A 27922-nucleotide genomic window follows, 5' to 3' on the forward strand; every position below is an offset into this window, starting at 1 on the left:
GTTACCCGATCAGCAGTGACATGTATATAAACACTGCCATATTAAAAAGGCAGTGCAGTGTGCTTGCGTACACAACAGGGTGTTCAACCCACCACCATTTCCGTTTAAATAAACATTTTGCTACGTTTTGTCGGGGCTGAACGCGCGCCAGCTTGACAATGGCGTGAGTCCCGCCCGTGGCGCCGATTAGCTAATCGTTAGTCCCTCGTCAGCGCTCATTGCATAATCACTTTATCTCCTGATTTCACTTTCTGCAAGAAACCGCATAAACATATTTCCCAAAATGTCAAACTATTCCTAAAAGTGATGCTCCATTTCACCATGCCTTTTTCCGTTAGCTAACATTCGTTGATTCGTTGATTCATTGGTGTCAAAGTCAACAACACACACATACATAAAGAAAACCCTGTTCCCCATAAGCATAAAGTGCACAGGCAGACAGTGACATGGATGGAAATTTCTGGCTTTCATTCAACAGCAAAATCTCATGGATGAACAGACTCCGCAGCGGTCAAAGAGGGTGGTTATGTCATGCACACAAACAACTTCACTGGTGTGTGCTCAGTGTTATTGTTTAGCTGAGACAAGCACTGCAGTAAAACAGGCTCAGCACCGAATAAATATTTAAGCAAACTAATCCATAGCTTTAGCTTCAAAGAAGATTAATCTACAGTAGCTGCAATCGATGTCATTCTTTTTTCACATATCTAACAAATTCTGTGCCAAGGGTAATGTATTGGAACAGCTGGATGGAAAAATTTGGGACATTAATTTTGCATTGTTCCTCCATCTAGATATTCATATATCAGCAGTGAGTGCAGAGTGAGAGAGAAGCAGATATAAAGGGGACTATAAAGACATGGATAGGGAATAGAGCTGGGTTGATGCAGAGGCATGATTGTGTGTCTTTGTATGTGCTGTGCATGTGTCTATGTGTCCTCATCTTCATTTTTGACGTCCACGTCACATCAGACAGACACCAGCGCCTCCTGCCATCTGAGGCTAGAACCAAGAACAGACGCGTTTGCATCATTAGGCTCCATCAGCCTCCTCTAACAATCTTCTGAGTCATCATCTGCCACTACTGTTTACACCATTCATTATAAAGCAAATATCACCATTTTATTTGACACCACACCATTAGCTTGTGTGTGTGTGTGTGTGTGTGGGGGTCCTAAAGTGTGTGAACACCTGCGGTTGAAACCTCCCTGGAGACCCACTCTAATTTATGTTTTTGGTTCCACTGGATGTCAAGAATGAGAATGAATGTGTGTGTGTGTGTGTGTATCAGGGGTTATTATATTGATGCATGGTGGGTGCTGCTCCAGCCTCATAAACCAGCCTTGAGTTTGAAAGCCTGGGCCACATCCACCACAATCTAACCTTGTCACGAACCATATGCTGGAGGCCAACTTTGGCCACCCACTCCATTAGCATACCAACATCTGATCTGATATATTGGGCCGATACTGGTCTGTCATTAAGATCAGATCTGGGCCACCATGAAGTGTCACCTGCCTCCTATTTGATGGGCATGATGCAGTTTGATTGCATATTTAATGGGAAACTGTGTGATATAGTTTTTTTTGAAAAAATAATTTTAACTCCTGGAGCGTTCAACGCCTTGAACCAGTGCGATGGGAAGGGATTGATCTGGACCAAAGCGGGATATTTTAATTTTGATGTTTTATTGGATTCCAGTGTGCATCAATTAGGGCTATAACTTTTTCTAACATTTATTTTCATGATTGATAATTTGTCAGTTTTTATGATTTATTGTTTACAGTTAATGTCACAAAATTCCAATCGCATTTTTCCAGAACCCAAGGAACAAGGCTGGATTACATCCTGGGCAAAGTGGACCCAGACCCTTTTTGACCTTACTGATTTCACTAAGGGCAAATTGGTTTGGAAATAAGCTAAACTAAATGACAAATGTGGCCCTGTCTCGTAGAAATGTGTAGAAATATAGTTTTATTACATTTATAATTGATATTGTTGATATTTCACTGCTTAATGAAATCACCACAAACTAATTTGATACACAGCAAATCAGCAGCCAGGGAATGTAAATAAGTATATTTACTCAAGTAGAGTACCTATGTACAATTTTGAGCTACTTTACTTAAGTATTTCCATTTTATACTACTTGATACTTCTACTCCACTGCATGTCAGAGGGAAATATTGTACTTTTTACTCTACACTACATTTATCTGACAACTATAGTTACTAATTACATTGCAGACAAAGATTCTACAACAAAAAATCTGTGCTGACCGTATAAAATCTAGCGCATTACTATAGATATACTATAAAGTAGTCAAACTTAGCTCACCCTTGACCTGCCATAAAATAATACATGATAATAAATGGACATTTGAACATCTACAACTCCACTGGCAAACCCTAACCACAAATGTATACAATAATAAACTATTTGTATAGCACCTTACATACATAAGATGCAAGTGGGAAAACTCTTGAAGATCATGTACTATGACTGAATGCTCCATTTGATCATTTTATAACTAGCATCAATAATTTTAATATTTTAATTATCACACGTTTTCAGTTTTTCCGTGGTAGAGTTTCAATGTCTCGGTACGGTCTACATGCAGTTTCAGGGCTTTTCCCATCATGACAAGAACAAATGGCATTTCTCTAACTGATAATATACAGTAAATACCAAGACACATCAATGGTGCATTGAAAATATTTTAATTCTTTCCTGTGTTAATACATAATTAGACATTTATATTTTCATAGAAATAGTACATATACCATGGATGTGAACGATAGCAGAGTCATGCTAGCCCTCATGAACAGGTTTTAACCCATGAACATCAAAATGGTTCAAACACAGACGTCATGATTGTACATAAAACACTGACTCCATTATTCTGCTGTAAATCCATGCTTCTTGGTTATTTGCTTCGACATAAAGTACAGATATATGCCATAACTAAACGGCCCTATTCTTTTCTATGTGTAGGACCTTAGGGTGATTAATCAAAGGCTCTCAATAGTCACTCATCCAGTCATCTACAGTACAGGCAAACCAGTGTGAATGGAATGACTAACCAATTTTGTAGTCTTCCGATGGCACATGATGATTAGGTAAGCAGGAACTTGGTTTAAGGTCGGGGTTAGTGAGAAGCTCAGGGTGTTGCAGTGGGACAAATTGCACTACTGGATTATTTATTATGTTAACATTTCTTAAGTCTTATAGTTTTATAAGTAGTGAGGGCCTAAAACATACATACAAACAAAATTATCTTAGTTTGGAGAGATTGTAAAGTCAAGCAAGCACTTGTTTAAAAAAAATCCAGGGGTGTCAATTCACTCAAACCTATAAATTATGGTAAAAATCATTTGCTTCCAGAACCTGCATGGGCACAAAGTAAAGCAATGATTGATTAGATATCATTTGGCCATTGTGATACATTTCAGGTCCTGCATATGCAATTTTTAATTTAACTGGTTATGCTTTGTAAAAACACTCCTTTCATATTTGCTTCAATGACGAACTCTAAAGTTCAAATTTGGACTCACTTTGTGCCCATATTGTTCCACAACACACTAAACTAAACACCCCTGTTAACATTCAAACACCTCATCATACTGGACTGAACTTAGAGCTTCGACACTGCAAACCCCACTGGGTGTAACGATCCTCTCTCTCCCTCTGTATCTGTCACTCCCAGTGCTATTCCCTCTGATTCTCTGACTCATCTTCTGTCTCCCTGCCTCTCTCTGTCTGTCTTTAGGTCTCACTCCCGGTTTCAGGCTCCGTATTCGCACATGCCTCATTGGATGTTCACCTTGAGCAGCTGTCGAGTTACCTCCTGCAGCGTCAGATAGACAGAGACAGAGCTGTCTGGGCCAGACCTGCCTTCTGCTGCTTCCCCCAATGTGTCGGTCTGGACCGCAGCCAGCTGGAGAATGGACTTGGTGCATGAGTGAGTGTTTAAGTGTGTGTGTGTGTATGTGTGGATTGGACGGATACAGGAAAATGACAACTTCAGGTTGAATACTATTACAGTTACTAAGCCCATTTGTACTTTTATCACTCACTATGTCAAACTAATGTTCAGTGATCCAGATAATGTTAACCCCACATGCACCCGGTTTAATGAGAAATTTAGTTTCAAGATGATGGCAAGAACAACATCAACAGCGTTTGTTTCCTTTGATCATTCACAAAAGAGAGAACAAAGTTATTCTGATTTCTGAAGGCAAGAGAGGATGCAGCTGCTGATTTCAGAGAGCGTAACGTCCAAAAGTTAAAGGAACAGTCCGACCTTTTGAGTAATGTGCTTGTTGCCTGTCAAACTTTTGTCAGGTGAGAAAATCACTATCAGTTTCATCTCAGAACATCTTCAAAACAAAAGTAAGTTCGGGATATGGTTAGTCTTAACCTGATAATCAGACTGAATTGCCATTTTGTTTCCCTTGATTCATTCAGTTTGACATTGTGTTAACGTCAGCTGATTTAGTGTCGGAAGGGGGTTAATATTGTTTTGTCTGAGTGATGTATCCGTCCTGCCACGCCACTTTCAGTCCACACAGCAGCTGTGGTAGAAACATTTAACCAATTTTTAAAAAAGCGTCAAATTTAAGAGTTATTTCTGTAAAATGACTTACAACAACTTGTAAAGCTGCATCAGTCTCATCCATGCTTGATGACATTTCTGTCAATATTTTCCTGTCGCTATTTTTCATGGATGTATCTAGGTAGCTAGCCGGCTATAAAGATGACGTCCCCATTCTTAATCCTTCCTACAAAGCTCTAATTGGTCGACTGTTAATCCAACTAGAGGTGTTGGCACAACACCAGACCTATTCGCATCAAGTCAGTGATACGTGCAATGATTCATGATCCAGGCTAGCCTAGCTTAGCACAACGCCTCATTCACATCTGACTGGATTTAACAGCAAACAAGCACATTCCCCAAGTTTTAGGACTGTTCCTTTAAAGAGCAAACGTTAGAGTAAGGGCTGGGGTAAACTCGATCAGCCCCCCTGAAACAGGAAAAGGGTATGGTTTAGAAATACTTCCAGAGTCTTTCCCTGCTTACACTTGGTCCATCTGTGCCGACGGAGCAACAACAACCACTCCTTTTTCCAGCTTCTAACAGGCTTGACATTCAAATCCCCAGTGTCTACTTTGTCAGACATGCTTGTTCTTTAATTCTACTGTGTTCTTCAGGCCAACCATGATGTCCCACTTCTGTCATCGCTTCAAGTATCACATGCTTCTTAAATCACAAATCTGCTGTTTTAGTCTATTTCTCTTTGTTTCTCAAAGATGTCAGATGGTTTCTCTCTACAACCAGCTTGAGTTAACAGACCACCACTTGAGTCACTTATTCATTCTACACAGTCATTCGTTTAATCTCTTCTCTCTCTAGATGGATTTGTTTTACACCCATTCTGGCTTGAGAGACTTGTGTATGAATCTGTTAATTATTTTCAGCTTCAGCCTACATTTAAGAGTAACTTAACACCAGGCTGAAAAGCAGTGTTTCACTGCTCTCTGAGGTTGAACGTTTCAAGTCTGTTTCACCTTTGACAGGATGTGGTTGGGTGTGGTCTGAAATGTGCTTTGTTGCATTTGTAACCACACCCAAAGGTGATGTCATGGTGTCCATCACTGGAACAACGTGAGAAGTTAAATCTCTGGAGGTCAACAAAGGCAAAATTTTTAAGGGGTGTTAGGTTACTCAATTGTTTTTTGATCATGTAAGTTTGATAAGGATTTTTTTTTACCACTTTTAAACCACTTTTTTTTTTCAGCTATCTGCTACGCTGTCATGCCCTGACATTTTATTTGAACACAGCTAACGTTAAGTTAGCTGGCCCGTCTGCCTGTGCAGAAAGCACCTGCGCACACGCCCCTTGGATCGGGGTGTGGCCGGTTGCAATAACAGATGGGCTGAAATTGTATGCAGTGTGTGGATTGTGTGGTGTGGATGTGTTTCGTAGACGATCTGGCATCTTGGGTGACGTCAGACAAACATCCAAAACTTGGATCTGTGTATTCATAATAAAGTTTGAGGGCCATGCACATTACGGGAGTTTTCCCGGGAGAAACAACAAAACGGGAGGGGGCTGGGAGATGGCCTTGAAATGCGGGAGAAACGGGAGTGTTGGCAGGTATGAATTGACGATACATGTAGAAGACAGAAATAAAAATACAGTATTGTACTTGTATCGCAGTGTAGAGCTCCTAGTATTATTAAGTACAATAAGTACAGAAAAATGTAAGATCACACTGTTATTTCTTCTAACATAACAGTTGGCTGCTTATCTTAGATACTTGTTCGCACTTTCAAACTGTATGTTTTCACTTTTACGTTACAAGAGAAAAGGCTTTTGGGATGAGGACTAAATAACGTGTTTGGCAAATGTAACACTATCTCGGGTAGCGTTGGGTGGGATTGCCACAGTGTAAACTTCCGCAATTCCAGTAACGAGCAAGACAGAGCTGCGAACGTTAGCCTAAACTCTGGTGATAACAACCAGGACCGGCTTCTACACAGTGGGGAAATGCTACACAATGGACGTGCTAGTTGTAAACGGACATGCATGTTGTGTTTTTGGTTTTGGCAAGGCAAAAAAGAAAAAAAAAAGACACCACCCTCCAAACTCCAACCGTCGCTGTTCAGGGGTGGACTTTAACGAACAGTCAATTATGTGTCCTTCTTACATCTGACAAGTCCTGTTCCTATGCCTTTTTAAACGCACTTATAAAACTCAACCTTTAGGTATGTGCTTATTAATAGTGTATAAAAGTGCATCTTCCTTACTTCCTCTCCTTCTTTCCTCACTCATCTTATCTCTACCTTACCTGTCAGTTCTCCTCTTTCATTGATTCTTACATTGTCCTCCTCCCTCTAGTCTATTCCGCTTTACTTGTTTACCAGGTGAAGCGTCCATCCACGCCGGTCTGAGACAAAAAGGTGATAAATAGCAGAGGAGTGAGGGATAGGCAGTGGGCCGGCGCCGAATAAAACAGACATGAGCTGATGCGGCGAGGGAGAAGGCGGCTAACGGAGGTCTGAGAGTGGATATCACGAGAAACAGGGGAGAGGGAAGCTGGGGGGGGAAGAGAAGTGAGGACAAACTGGTGAAGGGGAGAAACAAGGAAGGGTGGAATGATATATGAGAAAGAGAGCATTGTGACAGAGAGATAGAAAGTGAGGGGAAAGTCATAAACGGGAGAATGATGGCGGATGAGGGTGGCTGGAGACAGAGAAAGGAGAGGGTGAAAAATGGATGGCAGGGTGAGGGCCCGGTGTGCTGGCAGAACTGATGATTGAGATGAAAAAGTAATGGCTGTCTCTCTCTCAGCACAGGAGGGCAGTATTTAAATCCAGCATGTGTATATATGTGTGTGTGTGTGTGTGTGTGTGTATACAGTATATGTGTGTATGTGGTGCTGATTAGCAGTCATCTCAACCAGCGAGGCATTCAGACATTCACTCATTATCTCTAATATGGCTGCAAGTCTGCTGAGTTCAGCTTCGCAGTGCTTTTTAGTGAACTCAACTGGTCGGAGCGCCGGTGTTCAGGCGTTGGGGTCCAATATATTTGCAGTTATGTGGATAGCACATCATAATTGAACAGGAAGCCCCAAAGAAGATAATGACGCTTTATCTTTAGCTGTATACTTCTGATTGTGTGATGCTCCTTCACATAAAACCCTTGATGAAGCGGTAACTAAATAAGTGGAAAGGTAATGAATATGTATGCTATGATTTCTCCTTTAATAATAGAATGTTCAAATGTGCTTAAGAATTAGGGCTGCAAATAATAATGATTTTCCTCATTGATTAATCTTTCCGTTTGTTTTTGCTTTTAAGGATTAGACATTATTCTATATTTTTCTTTTTGAAAAGACCAAAACCATGTGTTATGCCTGGTGCACACTAGAGGATTTTCAAATTCTAACTGATTTTAAAAACGTGGGAGACCACAGACGTAGCGACAGAGTTAACTGTTTTTTGATATTTGAATTGTAAGGACGCACACACCAGACAATTCAGTCAAGACGCAGGACCACACAGTTGCCGTTTACACTAAACGATTTCAGAGTGGCGATTCCAGAGACTTGGGATCTCACAGAAACTCGTGTGATCAAACGTGACTTTAGAAAAAAACAAACATGGAGGCGGACTGTCGTCATCAGCTGGTTGCATTTGTGTGTGCTATGTTTCGCATCGCAAAATAAAAAAAGAGAAATGGATGTAGTCATGGCTAAGAAGACGGAATCACTGGCTCGGGAGACAAACATCCTATTCGTGCTGTTGGCACAAGTAATTTCCTAAAACAGCTGGGCACTGTAGTTTTTAGCAAATGTTACTTAAACAGGAGTAAATAGTGCATTTGTTGGACTATTTTCGGCTGTGGATTAATACACATTTGATGCACCAGGGAGTTTTTACAGCAGCAGGATGTTGTGGGATTGACTCAAAATAAACTACAGTGCCCATGTTCATTGCAATGAAGGAACGTTTCACCAAGTGCAACGATGTGTGTCATTGTGTTTATAATCGTTTTTTAGACAACAATGGAGCTCTGGCTATGGCAAGGGGGAATAAGATACATATCAGGCTTTGGCTACACACAGACACAACACTTGTTATTACAGTCAGTTCATCTGTTCATTGTTGATTTTGGTCTTTTCATTAGATTTTTTGACAAGAAGGAAAATATAGAATATTGACCTTAAATTGATTACTTCCCCTATAAAATGTCACAGTTATCAATGTGGTGTACTCAAATTGCTTATGCTGTCTGCCCAACAGTAAATAAACACAAATGTGATAATGGTATGATGTGGTACTGTATGATGAAGGGTATATAAATCCTCAAACTTCTGATGTTTGGACTTTTTAAATGACTAAAATGATTATCAAAACTGTCATCAATTAATTTTCTGTCAAACTAATTGATTCAGTAATTACTTATTTCAGCACAATTTACAGAAGTAAGTAATTGCTTATGATGAATGTTAATGATACTTTCAGAGGGGGGTCTGAGAGAAAATGGTTTACATTTCAAAACAGGGTTCAGCCACACAGCTGAGTGGATCATCTGTGTGCTTCTACAGCCTGCCATCCCTGCTGTTCTTTAGCCAAACCAGAGTGGAAACCCAGCCAAAATTTGCCCAGTGTATACATTAGGAAAGATGCCCTGCGTATCTCCATCCTTATTCCCTGCACATCCTGTTGCAGACCACAGGCAGCATATGGTGCTGAATATATAGTGATGAACAAAACACTTCAATTTGAATCTAAATCAGTAACTTTCCAGCCATGCCAGTCTTTTAAAAGTTTGACACTGAAGTTAACTTCTGGATTTCAAACCAAAATTTTGATTTGGAGTGAGACACCGCTGTGAGGAGACATTGCCTGGTCAATCCTCGAACTTTGTCTGAATCATGGCTGTATTCAGACAGCATCATCCAACTCATACAAGGAAAATATTGGGCGCTGTAAAAAATGTGTCCGATTTTATCCCTGAACTGGCATTAAGGTTCCAGTTCAGAAAGGGGAGAGAAAAACAGATGCATCATTTAACTGATGACGCAGAGAGAGAAAGGCAGGAGACGTGACTCAGTGTGCAATACTTCTGACGAATAACAAAACAATACCGTAATAAAGATTGGGATTGTGAGGGCTCAAACAATCACAATAGGAGGAGCACCAAACGGCAACATTATTATTAGAGAGACACAGACACAGAAAGAAATAGATGGAGATGAGCTGCTACACAAAGGGCTGTAATAAAGACAGAAAGGAGGCAATGTGGATGAGAGATAGAAAAAGAGAAAGTCCTTGGTTTAAAACAGAGCTTAGCTTCTTTAGTTGTGTGCTGACTGATACCTGGACCTTGCGAGGCAACCTACATTTCTGCCATCTCTGACCAGTGATACAAACCTGAAGTTGACGAAAAGAAAAACAACACTCAGACATTCATGTTTGACGATCCGCTCCTGGGATTCGATGCCACTGATGGAGAGTAACCAGAACGTATGAATCAAGCAGTTCTTGTCACGAAGAAATTACGTCCCCTTGTGTCTATATTGGCTGTCCACTCCAAGTAGGCTACAGTCCACTTTTGGTCACAACAAAGGTGAATGTAGTTTTGTCCTCTTCTGTTTCCTGTTTGACCATTTGCAACATTCGATTCTGCAAGTTCAGATTGGTGTCCATTGTTTCTGAAGAGTTCTTCACTGTGTAGAGAAGAGTTTCTGTAATGGTTTATCGATTCTTCAGAACGATGATGTCTGAGAATGGCTTTCTGTTGGTCTCAGGGTCTGGAAGAAACAAATTTACTGTACATACATACACTTTTGCTCTAGTGTTTTTGGCTTAGATGACGACTATTGCTCAGCCCCATGCAACACTTCAGCATGTTGAGAAACTGGAAGAAAAAAAAATTCACACACAACAGAAACTAGTTTAAAACCATAAAAAGCATGGTGGGCTGTCAAAATATATGGGAATCAGAGAGAAAACCGTAAATTAATGAAGAGATGGTCCCTTGAGGATAAGATGGTGGGGGGGATTTAGGTTGTTGCAGAAGCGTATTAACAAAATGGAGCAAAAAGAAAAAAAGCATTGAAATAAATATAGTAAGTATTTATATGAGGTATTACATAAAATGAGTCCTTTTTGTAGATGACAGTAAATAAAGATTTCCTGTTCCTCACCTATCCTGAGGTTCGAGGAGTTGGTTATTGCACAAGGCTATGCAGGGCTGGTCTTAGACATTGCTCCGCAGTAGCCCCCCCTGTGGGTGCTCTGGAGTACTGCACTCTGAGGAGTTCTTGGCTTTGTCCTTGTTGTTGTTGGGCTCGTTGTCTTTGATGATGTCATACTGACGACAAAACAGGGCGATCACCCCTAGGAGACAAATGGACATCATAATTATTTGTCAGAACAAGCTGTTAAAATACCTTTTTCCTTTGGTTTAGTTGGCTCTCCTCTATGGTGAGGTCAGTAGTCAAGATCAGCTATTTGAACAGCCTTGGAGCTGGCAGGAGTTTTAGTGTTTTGCTTGATATGTTATTAGATTTTTGTATTGCCAGACAATGTATTGTATTATTGTATTTTCACAGTCTAGCCAGTAAAAATCATTTGAATTTGAACTAAGTTAATGGAATAGTTTGAAATACGCTTATTCAGTTTCTTACTGAGAGTTAGATGAGAAGATCAATACCCCTCTCATATCTTTACCCTAAATATGCAGCCAGAGCCAGTAGGCAATTAGCTTAGCATAAAGACTGGAAACAAGATATAACATGTTTTTTAGTGCGCTTTAAAAGTGCTGGTAGACAGCTTATTGTACCTCTTGACAGAGCCAGGTTAGCAGTTTCCCCTTGTTTCCAGTCTTTATGCTAAGCTAAGCTAATCGCCTGACATATGAGAGTGGTACCGATCTTCTCATCTAACTCTCTCCTGTATTACTAATCCTTTAAAGATTTGTAATACAGTATGAGAGGGTTACATGGAAGCTTCTCAGCTCTATCATGTCTGCATTAATCACATTTTTTTCAAATTCAGTCTTCAGCTTTAGAGGTGCTTGTAGGCTAATTCTGTTACCTTTGGACAGAGCCAGACTGGCTGTTCCCCCCTTTTTCCAGTCTTTGTGCTAAGCTAAGAAAGAAAGCAAGAAAGCGAAGAACCATATTTCCAAAAATGTCAAACTATTCCTTTAAGGATTAGTAATATAAGAGGGTTACATGGAAGCTTCTAAGCTCTATCCAGCCTGCATTAATCACATATTTTCAAATTCAGTCTCAACTTTCAACATGGACAAGAAATCCTAAAAGTGCTGAGAGTAATGGCAAATTTGAACATCTACCATTTCATGAGAATTGAGCAAACTTCATCTGCTGATGAGGACCATGTGATATGACCAAAAACCCCAGAACATACGAGTAGTGGACATTGAGTGGAAATTGTTTTGCCAATTCTAACAGTTTTTACATTGAAAATACAGTTTGTAACATTGCATTAATCTGACCTGAATTAAGCCAAAAGGAAGCTTAATTCTCTATATTCAACCTTCTATAAAGCTTATTTGTTTTTCACTTCACTAAATTTGGTTTCTAGCCCTACAGTATACACCTTGAAATATTGATACACAGCAACACATTTCTTTCAATAACAGATGGAGGAGGTGATGATATGTACTAGTTATTTATCTCTATTCATCCAACTGTCTTTTGATGTTTCAAAAAAGCCGACCAAATTGAACTGAGAGAAAGAGAGACATGAATAGTGAAACGTGTAGACAGAGATGTGAACTTGATGATAAGATAGCCACGTGAAGCCTGCCTTCCATGCCAGTGAAAAAGATTAAAAACATGGCGAGAGGAGGAGAGATACATGTGGAGAGGGATAGAGAACAAGCACGAAAAAGGAGAAAGAGAATAATTCATGAGGGTGGAGGAGCGTGTGGAGGGTTGAGGCAGGAGGGATCTGGCCCGAACGGGCCTCAGTCTGGGCTGTTCTGCTTATGTCAGCCTCTGCTCATCTGATCACTGCAATACCAAAGGGCACAATGGGATATCTTACTGTGATATCCCCCAGCATGCCCCACAGGCCCAATTAAAAGCTGAAAAACACAATTTGCCCCCTTCACTGCCCTCTTTTTTCCCTCTTCTCAAGATTCGATTGCTCAGTTTTCACTCTTTTCCCTCAATGCTCCCTCTCCAACTCTCTTTGAATCTCCCCCTGCTCTCTCAGCCTCTCGTCGTCTCACGGGTAATTGGTGAGGGAGAGCCAGGCCTCTTGCTGTTACTGTATATGCCATATACAGTATTTGGAGCGTATTTGTTTCTCATTACACTTGGTGAAGCGGGTAAGGAAGGAATATTTATAGCTGTGTGCATCTGTAAAACAGTGCTGAGATGAACAAAAGGATAACTGAGATAACACAGAGCTACTGACTGGGAGGCTTAAATAAGAAGCAGCCTTATAGTCTTATAGTTGTAACTGATGGAATGATAGTAACAGTTTACTGTATGTTGTGAGGATGGAAATGTGATTTGCAATTGGCCATACCCTGTTTATTTGAAGCTTGGATACCCTTGAGTATCCTTTTTTATTTATCCTTATATATGAACAAACCAGTTGTTCAGAATGTTTCTTTTCATGGTTTTAAACTTTTATGTGAATGTAAGTTTAAACAGAAAGCTAAGTTCTCCATGTCTGACTGAGCAGCAGCTTCTGTCTAAATCATCCAAATAGTAAGAGTAAGGTGGCTGCCGTCATGTTTTTTGCTGACATCAGTATGTTATCATTATAATGTGTGAGTCAGAAGGTAACTCTTTACATGTATACATACCTAAGGTGGCTTTATGCTAGCAGCATGGCTCTAGGCCCACCACTTTGCTCTGGACTAAACAATATCTAAACAACTTTTGGATGGATTGCCATGAAATTTTGAACAGATATCCATGGTGCCCAGAGGATGAAGTCTATCGACTTTGGAGATCCCCTGATATTTCCTCCAGAGCTACCAGCAGGTCAAAGTTTTCACTTATTCTGTGAAATATCTCAACATCTGGAACAAGATTTGGTACAGATATTCATGGTTCCAAGACAATGTATCCTAATGACTTTTGCGATTGCGATTTTTACTTTTAGTGCCACCATGAGGTTGACATTTGTGGTTTTGAGTGAAATGTCTCACCAACAATTGGATTGATTGCCATGAAATTTGGTACAGATGTTAATTTCCCCCCTCAGGATGAAATTTCATTGTCCTACACACCCTACAGGTGTACCTTAGGCAACACTAGCCCAAAATCACAAATTTTCCTCAAAGGGCTTTACCATCTGTACAACATACAACATCCTCTATTCTTAGACCCTCGATTTGGATAAGGAATGTTTTATGTATCATATGTTCAAGTATGTCTGTGTTCCATGATTCACCTGGCTGCAAGACAAATTTCCCCTCAGAGACAATAAAGTTTAACTATCTAACTAATTATCTGCTGAATATGATGGACTTCAACCAACGGAAAGTTCAACCTCAGACCCTGAAATGAAGTGTTTTATGATTAAAATACCTCTTCACTATAGAAAAAAATAACTCAGTCCAATCCTAAATCTCAAACTTAGATTTTTCTTTACCTGACTATAACACATTTCTGTCTGTTTTGACAAGCATATCCGGATGGGTGTATAGAATTTAAACCTGGATTTGATTTGTTCTCATCACCAAAAATGTTTTTTGGCCAACATCACACCATCCCAAAAGCACAAAAATAGTCACCACCGAGAGATGACACCTCTACCAGTGTGTTTGTCTCTTAGTAGGACCTCAGTCAGTGAGCTTATTTGCCCCAAAGACAGTGGATTCCTATAAGGTCTGCAGTGATGAATGTGCGTTGCTGAAGAGGAATATTACCTGCCCACATGATGAGCACCACTACAATGATGATGAGTTCTCCAGCCCTCAGCTGGGCAGCCTGACCAACTTCCTCCATCGTCACCTCGTCTGGAGAGAGAATACACACACACACAATCAACAAGTGCCACTGAGGACACGATTCATTGTCCCAGAGAGAAGATGTGAAATTGCCATCACTCTGAACCTCTGCAGGGAAAGATAAAAGAATAAAACAGGGCAACAGGAGAGCAGAGGTGGTGTAAATTTTCCACTCTGGTCGGTGTAATTAAAGCTAAGTGAGAGCAGAGGTCTACAGAGACAAAGAGAGCTGGATCCCAAACCAATCACTCACTGTGTTTCTCTTGCTGACAGGACTCTGGCACCTGCAGCATAACACCAATCACAGGGTTAAAGGTTTGAACACAGTCTGGGCTACAACCTCTCAGTCTCTGTTGCCAACAGCAGGCCTCGTGCTACCTCACGTTTCCCCTGGTCAAACCGTCTCCCTCTTCCAGCCTAGGGGTGATTTCCTTGCATAGCACTGTATGATATCAAAAGGCTCGCATGAATGGCATCAAGACATCACTGTCACTTAGTTTGCTTGCATTTTAAGGGGTTTGTAAATTCTCAGAGGAATTCTCCAGAACCCACTAGTTGAAGGGGTTGGCCTTGAAGTTATATCACACGCATGCATTATTTTACTATAACAGCTTACTACTGCAGTTTATGGAATGGCCACGGCCAATAAAATCTCAATGCAATAAAATATCTTCTAATTATTACATTTAGAAGTCACGAAACACAAATAAAATACTGTAATTTATTCAACAGGAAAATAATATTTTTATGGATACATGGCACATTAATTATGATTGGCACACTTGATGGGAACCTTTTGATAAACTGCGCAGAACAACATTAACTCAACATCAGGGCTACAGCACCAACAAACCACTGAAGCACTTAAAAGAAGCTACATGTTTGCTTTTATTTTGAAGTATAATCAGTAAGAAGTGAACGATAGAGAGTGAAACTGGAACTTCCGATTTCTTTTCAAGAAGTAAGAAAACCTCATTCAAAATCCCAAAAGATTTAATATCATTGTTTATTCAATATTTCAGGCGTTTAACGAACAGCATTGCCATAAGTCCTGGACCAACGCGGGTTAAACGTCATGGCATGAGCAAGTGGAGGATCGCAGTTAGCTCAGACATGTCTGTAATAACAGCAGGACACTGTAGACGTTTTTAGACAGCAGAAATTACAGCTAAAATGTTGCAGAGATGATTTTTACAGGAGAGTGTTGAGGAATATTATTGATATGGATGAAACTAAATTACGAAAATGTACCCGCGCTGCCGCAAGTTTTTTGTATGCTCACAAAGTAATGGTTGTTTAACTTTGTTAAAACAACAAAGGTTTCAATTTCTGATAGCAACTGCTGTAGTGCATGCTGATGTATCTTAGGATATGGACAGTAAACTCCAGGAACACACTTCATTTCTTTCACAAAGACCGATCAAAGAAATGCTAAATGAGAGATTGCATGAGTCATAGAAGCTAGTGAAACTGAGGCTAAACCCGGACGTGACGTCATGACTTTGGTTCTCTATAAGCAGGGTTGAGTTTTTCCTGAGTGTGGTCAACATCCCCATCCCACAGTGTCTGGATGAGTCGAGGATGATGGTGCTTCTGTGGTCCGGCTTGCTCTGGTCTCTTGTTGCCATGGTGATCCCTCTGAGCTGAAGCTGAGGCCTCAGGCTTGACAGAGGGGAGGTATGCTCTTATAAAGTTGGTAATAGCAGATTACATGTTCTGTTGCGAGGGCAAACGTCTGATGGACAGCTCGACATGAAGCTGTAAGTTGAGGCTTACCTCTCTATGTCTCCGATAATATGATTATATTATAGTTTTTAGTTTTCAGTTGTGTTTGACAGTCCAGTTAAACAATAAGAGAAAAAACATGGAGAGACTTTGTTAGTGTTTATCATTTTGTGCATAATTCCAACTGCAAGTGTTAACTGTATCCTGAAAACTATTGCCGCCTCAAAAAACGTTTAGTTTTCCTTTGATCACTAGCCATGCTGCTCTTTTGTCAACAGTGTTTGGTAGCAATGCATTACTTATCGTAGAAAAGGTTTCAGTCGTAGTCATCTGGACACTGTTTTCAGAATCCGGAAGTCATTCTCAATAGAATGACTTCCGGATGGGAGCCAAAACGTCCAGATGACTATGACTGAAACCTTTTCTACGATAGAACACTCCTGGACGAATGAGGGACTACACCGTCTTAATGCATTACTTAGTAACACAGTTACTCAGTAACGAGTAGTGTAAGGAATTACAGATTGAAATTCAGTAATGGCATTACAGTTACTAATCCCAGTAATGCTCTATTACTTTGACATTTGGGGGTCAGCTTGGTCACTGAGTTGAATGGAGAGTTAATATCAGTTTGTTCTCTCGGTTCAGGGGACAGACTGGTCCAGGAGCTTAGCACAGGGGCTGGAGGTGTCGGGAGGCGGTTAGTCTCTACCAAAAGAGGACAAATGCGACTCCCAGTAACTTTAAAGTTGTCTTATGTTGGTGTTTGACCTGTGCAGCTGAGGTTGGGACTGGAGAGTTGTGTGCAGTCACCATGGCTAAGCTAGCTGTGGATGGTCAGTAAATCCAGGGCAGCTCCCTAACCTCCCAGATTGGTTCCGGCACCTCCTTTGTCACTATCAAAATCTATAAATACATTATGTGTAATATTTAATCTATTCTGTCATTCTTTTATTTCCCATTGATGTTACTCGTAAATCGCTTGTTTGCCTATTTTGGATGCATTTTAAATCAGATTTTTTTAAAAGAGAGAGAGAAATCAGGTCACGCAGTGAAGCCTGAAGCGTGCGAGTGTCACCTGAGCTAATGTTACTGCGATTTAAATTGGGATACCCTCAGCAACAATGAGGAAACAGGTAAAATGTCAAAAAGACAATCAAATTTGTTGAATTACTTCAAACCAGTAGGTCAGTCGGACCCTAAGCAGGCGTTTCGGTGGAAGGTGGGCACTGTCCATAGAACTGAAGTGGGGCGGAGGAGATCGATAGACAGACAGACAGAACAAGGCACTTGGTTCGATTTCTTTGCCTGCACCTTTGAGAGAGTTGGGCTGAGTAACAAAAGTTATGTAACGCATTGCTTTTGCTGTAATCCGCGGAGTAACTATTAAAGTAATGCAATTACTTTTTCAATGAGTAATGTGTAATGAGTAACTGATTACAGTTTTCAAGTAACTTTTCAAGTCATACAGACCACTTTTCTTTCAGTTCACCCTGTGATCTTTGACCCCACAGAATGAAATTACTGACAGAAGATCCACTAAGCTGTTTCACACAAAGACAGCAATTTGAAAAACTGCGGTTAAAGCAGTTTGTCTGTTAATCAAGTTATGCCTTAATAAATGTCAGATAACCTCAGTGTTTACTGTACACACAGATGCAATAATCAAAGTAGCATGAGATCTACTTATCCTAGTCATACAGTGTATACAGTATGGTCATAATTGGAACTGATTGTAGAGCAATGCATCTGTTCTTTGTTCTATGTAGAAAAAATCAAGCCAAACTCCATAAAATAATCTAGCAATTCAGTGTGTGTCCTTCACATAAGTAGGCCTACATGCTCCCACCATTCATGACTTAAAGCTTTTGTTTAGAAGACAGACTACAGCAGCTGTACTGGGAAGAACAGAACACTGTGGTTGTACTGTGGGATCTTCCATACTTGATGTGTGTAACTGTGTAAATGTGAAGCAGGCTGCTGCTGCTGCACCACTGTCAGAGATAAATTAAAGGCTGAATCAGTTCTGTCAGTAAGGAGGTTCTGTAATGTTTTACTGCTGTAAAAGATTGATTTACAAAACTGATTTTGCAGCTCCTTGTATAATGTAATAACCAACATTAAAACAGTATACCTCAACACTAGCCACCAAAGATTTTACTACATTATGAAAACTTCAGTGCATTCAGGATTTTTGCAATGTTTTGCTGTTATTGCTCTACAGACAGATAGAGACAGAGAGATAGGCAGATATAAAGAAAGATAAACAGACAGAAACACAGATAGGCTGTGTGCTATGTTGCATTGCGCCTGCAGATACTAAATGGTGTCAGGCTGATTAATACCTGCTAAGAAGGGGGGGAGAGCTGTAATGACTGGGAGATTTAATCAGGACAGCTAATGAATGCTTCCATAAAACACACACACACACACACACACACACACACACACACACACACACACACACACACAGAACTTCCATCAAAGTCGGAACAAACAAAACAAGTCAGCCCCTCAACATCAAGACAAATTATCCCACTAAACACCTATGACAAACTATGAATCAGAAACTGTTGTTTTCTTCATTCTATTTGTGAAAATCCAAAAAAGGGAGATTTCACTGCTTTTGTCACGTCTAGGCCACATTTGAGCAGGTCCAGATCAAAAGCTTTATACTTCTACCAGTCTGTGTTGGCTTGAACCACTATTTATCATTATTATTCCTATCATTATTATTACTATTAATATTTTATTAATATTAATATTACCACTACCATTACATTATTATTATATAATAATATTATAAAGAGTACGGTCTAGACCTGCTCTATAGGAAAAGTGCAATGAGATAACTTCTGTTATGAATTGGTGCTATATAAATAAAATTGAATTGATTTATTTTAAACATCTATGTGGAATTTGCATTGTGCTACTGTATGCTCTCTTACCTCCTGCTCTCTCTCTCAACCCAACCGGCAGCAGCAGATGTCTTGTAATATTAAAAGTGAAACATACTGTTTGAAAATACGAACAAGTATGTAAGCTAAACAACCAAACAGTGTTCTGTTAGAGCAAGAGTCTGATCTTGGATTTTTCCTTAACATACTTCTAATACTAGGACTAACTAACTCTACACTGTAAAACAAGAACAAAGCTGTTTCTTTATTTTCCTGTCTTCTACATGGATCATCAACTGGTGAAGATGCAGATTTGTTGCCTGTGACATGGAGCTTTAGCCTCAGTCTGTTAGCATGATGTCATGTGGCCCTCAAGTGCATATATACTGTATATATGAGACCCCTTTTACTCCTTTCTCGTTTTAAGCCAACTCATGCAGCTATTAGCTTAATTAGCGGATAAGATCTGGCAGCAACAGTTGTCATTTCAGCCGGTCGGCTAGGCCTATGTGCCATGCAAGAATGGAAAGCTTGACATGCGTAGCAACAGACCTCAGACAGTCATTTGAAGGAAAAATGGCCATTTAAAGGTCCAGTGTGCAGGATTTAGTGGCATCTAGCGGTGAAATTGCAGTTTGCAACCATTTGAATACCGCTTGCATCACCTTCCCCTTCCAAGAGTGTAGGAGAAACTACGGTGGCCGCGAAGCTCGCGAAAAATGCAAACAGCCCTATCTAGAGCCAGCGTTTGGTTTGTCCATTTTGGGCTACTGTAGATACATGGCGGTGCAACATGGCGACCTCCGTGGAAGGGGACCTGCTCCCTTTGTAGATAAAAGCAGCTTATTCTAATGTAATGAAAACACAACAATTATTATTTCAGGTGATTATACACTAATGAAAACATACTTATAAATATTATATTCCATTTCTGCCAATAGTTTCTCCTAAATGTTACATACTGGACCTTTAAGTATTGCAGAAGAGACTAAATGACTTGTCAGTGTTAACATTTTTACAGTTACACTTGAACACTTTTCCCCCTTACAGGGACATCGACAAGCTCCCACACAGGGTTTTTTTTTCAAGAGAATACACTGCTCCTAATGTGCCCTGTTTCCTCTCTTATCACCTTGCTGCTGATGAGCATTTAGCATTTGCTGTGCTCTCTGCACTGTAACTGGGTCGGACATGATCAAATTGGAACTACGGCAAGCCGTTCCAGATAACAGCAGCCTCTACATTTGAGAATTAGAACAATACATTGTATGGGTTCTCACAAAGACAGAAACGTCTGCATTTTATTTGTCAAATAACCATTTTCTTTGTCGTGATTAAGCATGAAAACGCATAAGAAAACATTAGTACTCTACTGTGTTACTGCCTCTGGTTAAAAGCTATTAAAGCTATTAAAATCTGTGTATGCATGTGCCTGCATGTGTAGATGTATGTGTGAATTTGTGCATGTAGGTTTGTGTGTCAGCAAGGGAAAAACAGGGAAGCATAATGTTTGTTTGCTCTCTCTGAGTGCTCCTGTGTTAATGCATGATTGCTTCTGTTTCTGTGTGCTTTTATACTTATGTGTGTGTGCCCTTGCATGTATTGAAATTGAATTATCTGTATGTGTTTGTAGCACGTGCTGTACAACTCTCTCTCTCTGAAACTCACAGTGTTCATGTCAGGCTCATCGTTTTTGACTTTTGACGGTTTTCACAAAAAAACACATGAATCTTTGTAAAGGAAAACATCACTTTAAGGGTATTTGCACAGATTTTATGTCCCCATGGAACCAAGAGGACACTGATCATAGTATTTTGCATTAATGAGGTCCTCTTGCAACATCAACAACAGCTCAGAAAAAGTTTCCAGTAACAGAAAGTGAAGACAAAAATGGGGACAAATGAGCTGCTTATTAAGTGCCAGTTTCCCTTTCAGTAAGTAAAAAAACAAACTAGAGTGTTTGTGCAGTTTACACCCAGATTTGTTTTTGCATCAGATATTAACCCATGTTTCATTAATCAAAAACACAGATAAATTCCTAGATAACCAAGTAAAAAGTGTTATCGTCCCTCACCTGGGCTCTTAGACGCCATCTTCTCCGACTCTTTGGGCGTTCTGAAAAGGACCGGCTCACTGGGGGGGCTGCTGCCTCCCATGCTAATGCTCTGAACGTGAACGATGTACTCCGTGTCCTCATCCAGATCCCACAATGCACAGGAGCGCGTGGTGGTGTTCACTTCCTGGATGAATCTCAGCATGCGTACATCCTTCTTCTGCAGACAAGCGAGGAACAGAAGAGCAGAGGTAGAGAAATCAGGGCCAGGAGGCTTGATGTAATATGATACTTTATTGATCCCTGCAGGGAAATCCTCTTTTCTTTGGCACCACCTCAGCAGAGAAGTCACAGGTTTCAGGGTTAAACTGATGCATCAAGCCACTGTCTGATATTTGGTTACCACAGATTATAGTGGGTTTTGATTCTAAATGTTTTTCTAACGTGCCAAGGACAAAATTCTGGGGAAACCACTTACTACTTGTAATTTCTTTGACATGAAAATGTTGACATTTCAAGATAATATTGACACAAAGTAACAATATCTGCAATCAGAATCCCTTATCACTTTAGCTAAAGTCACAGGTTCAGCTTCATCCTGCTTCCTCAAGGCATTTTAAGAGAGTTTTCTATGTTAGCAAATATTCCTTGGATGCATGCTCTTTCAAATGCTGATTTCTGGTGGTAAGTCAGATTTTCCTGCCGACAATCCCTCTTGTGAAAATTCAACAAACTGCCCTGTGGTTAGGGCTGATATTGTGCAAATGCATACACGTCTCTCTTGGTTAACAGTTGGGAAAAAGATGTAATAAAGCCTGCAGGGGTTTTTCCTGCAATGTAATTAAGCTTAAAGAAACAGAGTGCTTCTCTGGCCATGTACGCTCTGCTTGAAATGTACATTATTATCCAGCTAGGACTGCTTGCTCAGGTCAATTGGTTCCATCAAGATTAAGTCTCCTTAGGGGCTTTTTTATTTACTGGCAATTAAAGAAGGGAATTTCTTAACCTATTTAAACTGCACATAGACAACATGTACATTTGAAAAGTATCTGAAAGTGTATCTGCAACTATTTGGCTTATTTTATCTAAACCTGAAAAGTCTAACACTGTGCCCCCCCCCAGACAAAATAGAGACAGCTTTGTTTAGCCTATATTTATTTACATTTTGGTGAATTGGTACCATTAATAGTATGCCAAATGATCTATTAGCAGTTTCTATTTGCAATGAATGTATGGATTTACCGTCAACAATCGCTGGATTACTGTGATACTGAAGAAAACAGCAAAGAAAAAAGGAGCGTCTTTTCTCTATGATTTCTAAGCGGATTTATGGTCATTTATTTGAGATGGATATAAATTAATTAATGATATTCTCAGAAAGTGTAAGTCACCCTGAATCTAAAAATATCTGTATCACGTCTGTGTGTTCAGATTTGATTGAGTTATGACTGAGAAGGAGTGCGATTTTTGAAGCTAATTGCGGCATTCAGGCGTTAAGGGTTTTAAAGTACCTTAATATCCTCCATGAGCTGTGTGTCACAGCCACTGCTGCTGCTGATGCAACTGCACACCGTGTTGGTGAGCGGGCCGAACTGCAATAACTAATTTCCTGTTGTTTTTAGATTCACCGGCATGTACCTGTCCCTTTCACCTGATGCAGTTTCTTTGCTTCATCTCTCTCTCTCCCTCCTCACAGTTTGAAAACATCTGATCTAAATTATGTCCAAAGTTGTCACTTTCTGTCTCTACACACACACACACACACACACACACACACACAAAGGACACAACGCACGCAGAGGTACCTGTTGGGTGATGGCAAAGCCGATGACGGGGTCCCCCTCCAAGATTTCCCACGTGACCATAGCAGAGTTGACCTCAATCTCTCTGATGGTCACATTGAGCGGAGCTGACAGCAGGGTGTCTGACACACACACACACACACACACACACAGAATGGCCACAAGAAACAAATTAGAAGACACAGATCATAAATATTCTGTCATTACACCTTGTAATACATACAATAGATGCTACAATGTAGACCTGAACACACATCTTCCCCTCTCCATCGCTCTTTCTCTCTTTCTTCTCTTGCTCTCTCGCCCCGCCTTCCCTAAAATCTTTTCTTCTCCTACAAATTAATCTTTCTGCTTTCATTAATACCAGGCCTACACACACAGATGTCTCTTGGTGTTTCCCTTGAAAAGGCTCTCTTTCTCATCTGTCTTTGTCTTTGTGTTTCTCTTTCTCTCTCACACACACACACATACACCTTTTCCTCTCTTCCCTCTTCTCTCTCTTCTTTCTCCCACGCACATCTCATTAAAGAGTGACTCATGAGGGTGTATTTCCTCTCTCATACTGCCAAGTGATTTTAATGTTTGGGCTAAAAAACTCACATCCCAGAATTCAATGCGATGTTTGTTGATCAGGCGATTAACTATGATGGATTAAAGTACAGTCTTTCTTAACTTTCTTCCTTCCTTAACTGTAAAGGGAGCACAGAAAACACATTGGTAGCGTGTGTGTGTGTGTGTGTGTGTGTGTGTGTGTGTGTGTGTGTGTGTGTGTGTGTGTGAGAGAGAGAGATTGTGTGTGTGTGTTTGATTGTGAGCTGAGACCAACTCAAGGTCTTCTATGATCAGAGTCAGGGCTGTATTTCCTGACTTGTAAAAGCAACATCAGAGTCAGACCTTGACATAATAATAGAACACACACATTCACAGACACATTCACACACACGCATGTGCCTGCTCACATGCACAAAAACATTCACACACACACACACACACACACACACACACACACACACACACACACAGGATTAGCATTGAAATGTGCATTTATTCCATTCTGTGCTATAAATACTCCAACTGGACAAGCATATATACAAATTCCAGTTCAGTTAAGTTTTTTTTTCTCTCTAAAGTCTCGCCTAACACAACTATTATTCCACCAGGGCAGGGGCATTCTGGGAAATAAAATGTATAATTTGCATGTGCTTTCATAATAGAGTCTTTCTTTGTAAATGCTGGACCATGCACACCACACACTTCTTCCAGTTTTGCTTTCACTCCAGGTGTGTATCTTGTCTTAAAGCAGCTATAATCAATATTTTATATCAACAATGGATCACATGACTACTTGTATGTGAAAATGGTCACTCATAGTGATAAACAGACAGATAATCATCACCAACTCTGCGTCCCCCTCAGCTCTATGGAGCGTTTTAGCATCAGCATCTTTGAACTGTTTGCTAACATGTTCTCCATCAACTTTGTAAGGTTATATGTTGTGTTGTGTAGTGTTGTGTTCACAGCTTGTTTCTGCTGCCCCCAAGTGGCCAAAAATCATTTATTGGAGGTTTAAAATAACTGTAGCAGAACAGCAGCCAGTGTGGACATTAGGGTAATGGTAAATGCTAAAATGTATTGTAACATTAGCACGAGTAGAGAAGTCATAAAGTCAGCAAATTAAGTCAGTAATGCCAGTTACTAGGAATTTCCCTTTAAAAAAATCAAGTTCGAAAGACTGAGAACTAACACGTAATTCCTAACCCATGTAGTTTAACCCTAAACTATGATGTGATGCCTCAAATGTTTCACTTGAGTGACCAGTTAACGGGTGACTTTAAGCCTTAATATTTAATGGAATTAAATTAATTAAAATTAGCTATAGAGACCAAACCCTTTTTTTGTACCAGGCTGAAACATGTTTATATCTGCTGTAAAGTTGGGCATTTTAACATGGGGCTCCATGGGGATTGACTCACTTTTGAGCCAACCTCAAGTGGCCATTCGATGAACTACAGTTTTTGGCACTTCGGCTTCGGCTTCATTTTTCAACCAGAGGTTGCCGCTTGTTCTAAATGCAAGCCAGCCGGTCAAAAAACGTTCCGTTAATGCAGCTGATGGTGGCCGACCAGAGGTGGAAGAAGTAGTCAGATCTTAGTACTTAATTAAAAGTACTAATACCACAATGTGAAAATACTCCACTACAAGTAAAAGTCCTCCTGCATTCAAACTTTACTTCGTATATAAGTATTATCAGCAAAATGTAGTTTTGCTTAAAGTAAGAGTACTCATTGTGCAGTAAAATGTTCCCTGTCAGTTTTTTCCTATTATGTCTGATGTGTCTGGATTAATATTACTGCTGCATTAATGTGTATGTTGTATGTTTTACTGCTATAGATGTTTAAGGTTGTGCTCATTTTAACTACTTTATATACTGTTGGGTAGTTTAATCTACATCAATGTATCATGGTCTATAAGATCAGCATGTGTGTGTGTAGCATCGCTGTCCTGTGAGAACCATGTATCTCTAAAAAGTCAACTTTCAATGAGCTCAGAAAAACAGCCTGTTTTCAGCTTTGTGACGATGCATTTTCCAGCTAATCCAAGAGGGTTTTTAATTGTTTATTTAATTTAAATAGTAGAAGAATTTACTCAACCCATAAAGGAACACTGGTGAATATAGTATCTTGGGTGAAGGACGTGGTGCTAAAATGTAAATTTTCAGCTACTATTTGTACTTGTACCCCCACATTTTAAAAATCGCTGCTCCACCCCTGCTGCCTCGCTCCCTGTCTGTCCAATTCTAACACAATCACCAGAATACAGCAGAGAAAACTGGAGTGTGACAAAGTGTTGGTGAAACTAATTCTTTGGTGGGGGCCAAACTCTCTCAGTGGCTCCCAAAGGTGTTTGTTGATGCAGAGTAGATGGTGTGTGTTCAAGTATGTGTGTGATACATTGATATGACTCCCTGTTTGACTAGCTGTTTTCCCACTATTCATCAGCACTCTCTCTCACACACAGAAACAATACAATAGCAGAGAGGGAGTCCCATTCATTCTTAAGCCATTTTCCGGCCAAAGAGCTAAAAGCAAACTGCAGAATCACAAAACTCCCTCTTAAAACTACATTCATCTCTCCAGCCTCAGGAAGCCAAATATCAAATCTCTGGAGGCTGAGATAAATCCCACATGATCTTATCGCCTAGATTTCAGCGTTTCAAAGGACTGCCTGTCATCTCTCAGCTTATCATGCGGATGCAATGTAACCAAGATCTTACGCTTGAGATGAATGTCTTCTTGAATATAAGCCGCTGCAGGTTAAAAATATGCAATATCATGAAAGATAGATGAGATACTATATCCAACGTGCATAATATATTTTGTTTAGATGCTGTATATAGAGCTTTGAATTTGAATACTTCATCCTTGTTTAATCTAATACTGTTTCATATGCCTTCAGGACATTGATGGATGTTGAAGCTGAAAGTTTTCAGGCAGGCCGACACACTTTAGGGATGCAACTATTGCATCATTTTCATTATCGATTACAGTAATCTATCAATAATTGTCTTGATTAATCGAAAAATCTGTTTGTCTATAACATGTCAGAAAATGGTGAAAAATGCAGCAAATATTCACATTTTTGAAGCTGGAACCAGCAAATGTTTGGTATTTTTGCTTGAAAAATGACTCAGCTCATGAATCCATTATCAAAATGATTGCAGATTAATTTTCTGACGATTCAATTCATCGTTTCAGCTCTAACACTTATTTAGTCTTTGGTGGGGTTTTAAAATCGTATTCTCTTAAATGAAGTGCACATTTTGCCAGAGTGTTTCCCTTAAAAATTTAAGAACTTTCTTAAACCAACCACAGAGTGCAACAAAGATCACCTTTCTTGTTTGCAAATAACACTCATTTGTAGACATATTCTCCAAACTGAGGAGAAAAACTTCACGTCACGTGTCAGCCATGTTTGGCATTACAACGCTTATTACTTCTACCTAGCTGATGCAAATGTTGATGCTGACACATCTATGACAATGTGTCATGCCAGGTGCTTTCCCAAAGGGATCCGCTACACTATGTATTACATGCATGACATTAGACAGCTGGGGTCCACACATACTACACGGCAAGCATGTGTTGTTTGATCAGCCAGTACATCGTCCCCTGTTTACTAGTGATGATCGCCAGTCAACCTGTGGTAAAACTCACCGGCATTAACGGAGGACACCGACAGGAAGCCCAGCAGGAGCAGCAGCACCGCCGCAGACAAGCCTGGTTTAGCCATCCTCCTGCTTCTTCTAGCGAGGCTTCACATCCTGCGCGGCCCATTTATAACATCCCATTTAACGGGATGGAGCAAGCATCCCGGTCGGAACCGGGGAGAGGACTTGTTGTGTCGGTGACGAGGCTCACCTGAACTTGGACTCTGCAGCAGAAGCGCAGCAACAGCCAGATGAGGAGGATGAGGAGGAGGAGGAGGAGGGTTAAGAGGAGGGGAGGGGAGGGGAGGGGGGGTGGTGTTCGATACTGTGTCCGTTGTCTCGTTGCCGGTGGAGCCTCAGTGACGGCCCTCAGACCACCGGCAGACTGGTGACGGAGCGGCGGCGTGGAGAGGCTTTACTACGCGGAGAGGTGAGCAGAGCGTAAAAGGCGTGCGCAAGTGCTGCAGAGTGCAACGTGCAGCCACAGTTAATGACTGTCAATCCTCTCTCTCTCTCTCTCTCTCTCTCTCTCTCTCTCTCTCTCTCTCACACACACACACACCTGCAGCAGGCCTTTGGCAAGTTGCTTCTATCTCCAAAGAAACATCAGTCCTATAGCCTATCAAGAGATAAGATAGGCCTTTTATTGGCCCTCGAGGGGGAATTTGATTTACAGTTGAGGGCAAAAACACAAACACAACATTCAAAAGGACATGGGACAT

The 27922-nt window shown here is 40.4% G+C and overlaps 1 protein-coding gene across 4 annotated transcripts; it reads right to left on the bottom strand.

Moving 5' to 3' along the window:
• Positions 1 to 2703: 2703 nt before the first annotated feature.
• fndc5b (fibronectin type III domain containing 5b) lies at positions 2704 to 27647 on the bottom strand. 4 transcript variants are annotated; one of them, XR_006375289.1, is made up of 6 exons: positions 27412 to 27647; positions 22997 to 23115; positions 21213 to 21411; positions 14436 to 14525; positions 10723 to 10915; positions 2704 to 10326 (listed from the first exon to the last, which is right to left on the bottom strand). XR_006375289.1 is itself a non-coding variant. In XM_044172368.1 (5 exons), exons 1-5 carry the CDS (start codon positions 27281 to 27283, stop codon positions 10776 to 10778), a joined length of 624 nt encoding a protein of 207 aa, XP_044028303.1. In that variant the 5' UTR covers positions 27284 to 27647; the 3' UTR covers positions 2704 to 10775. The 4 variants fall into 4 exon arrangements, 1 of the variants encoding a protein (XP_044028303.1); XR_006375287.1 differs by having other exon boundaries at positions 27208 to 27647; XR_006375288.1 differs by having other exon boundaries at positions 2704 to 10433; positions 27208 to 27647.
• Between the last annotated feature and the right edge of the window lie 275 nt (positions 27648 to 27922).

The sequence above is a fragment of the Siniperca chuatsi genome, linkage group LG17 (genome assembly GCF_020085105.1).
Source record: "Siniperca chuatsi isolate FFG_IHB_CAS linkage group LG17, ASM2008510v1, whole genome shotgun sequence".
Classification (NCBI taxonomy): domain Eukaryota; kingdom Metazoa; phylum Chordata; class Actinopteri; order Centrarchiformes; family Sinipercidae; genus Siniperca; species Siniperca chuatsi.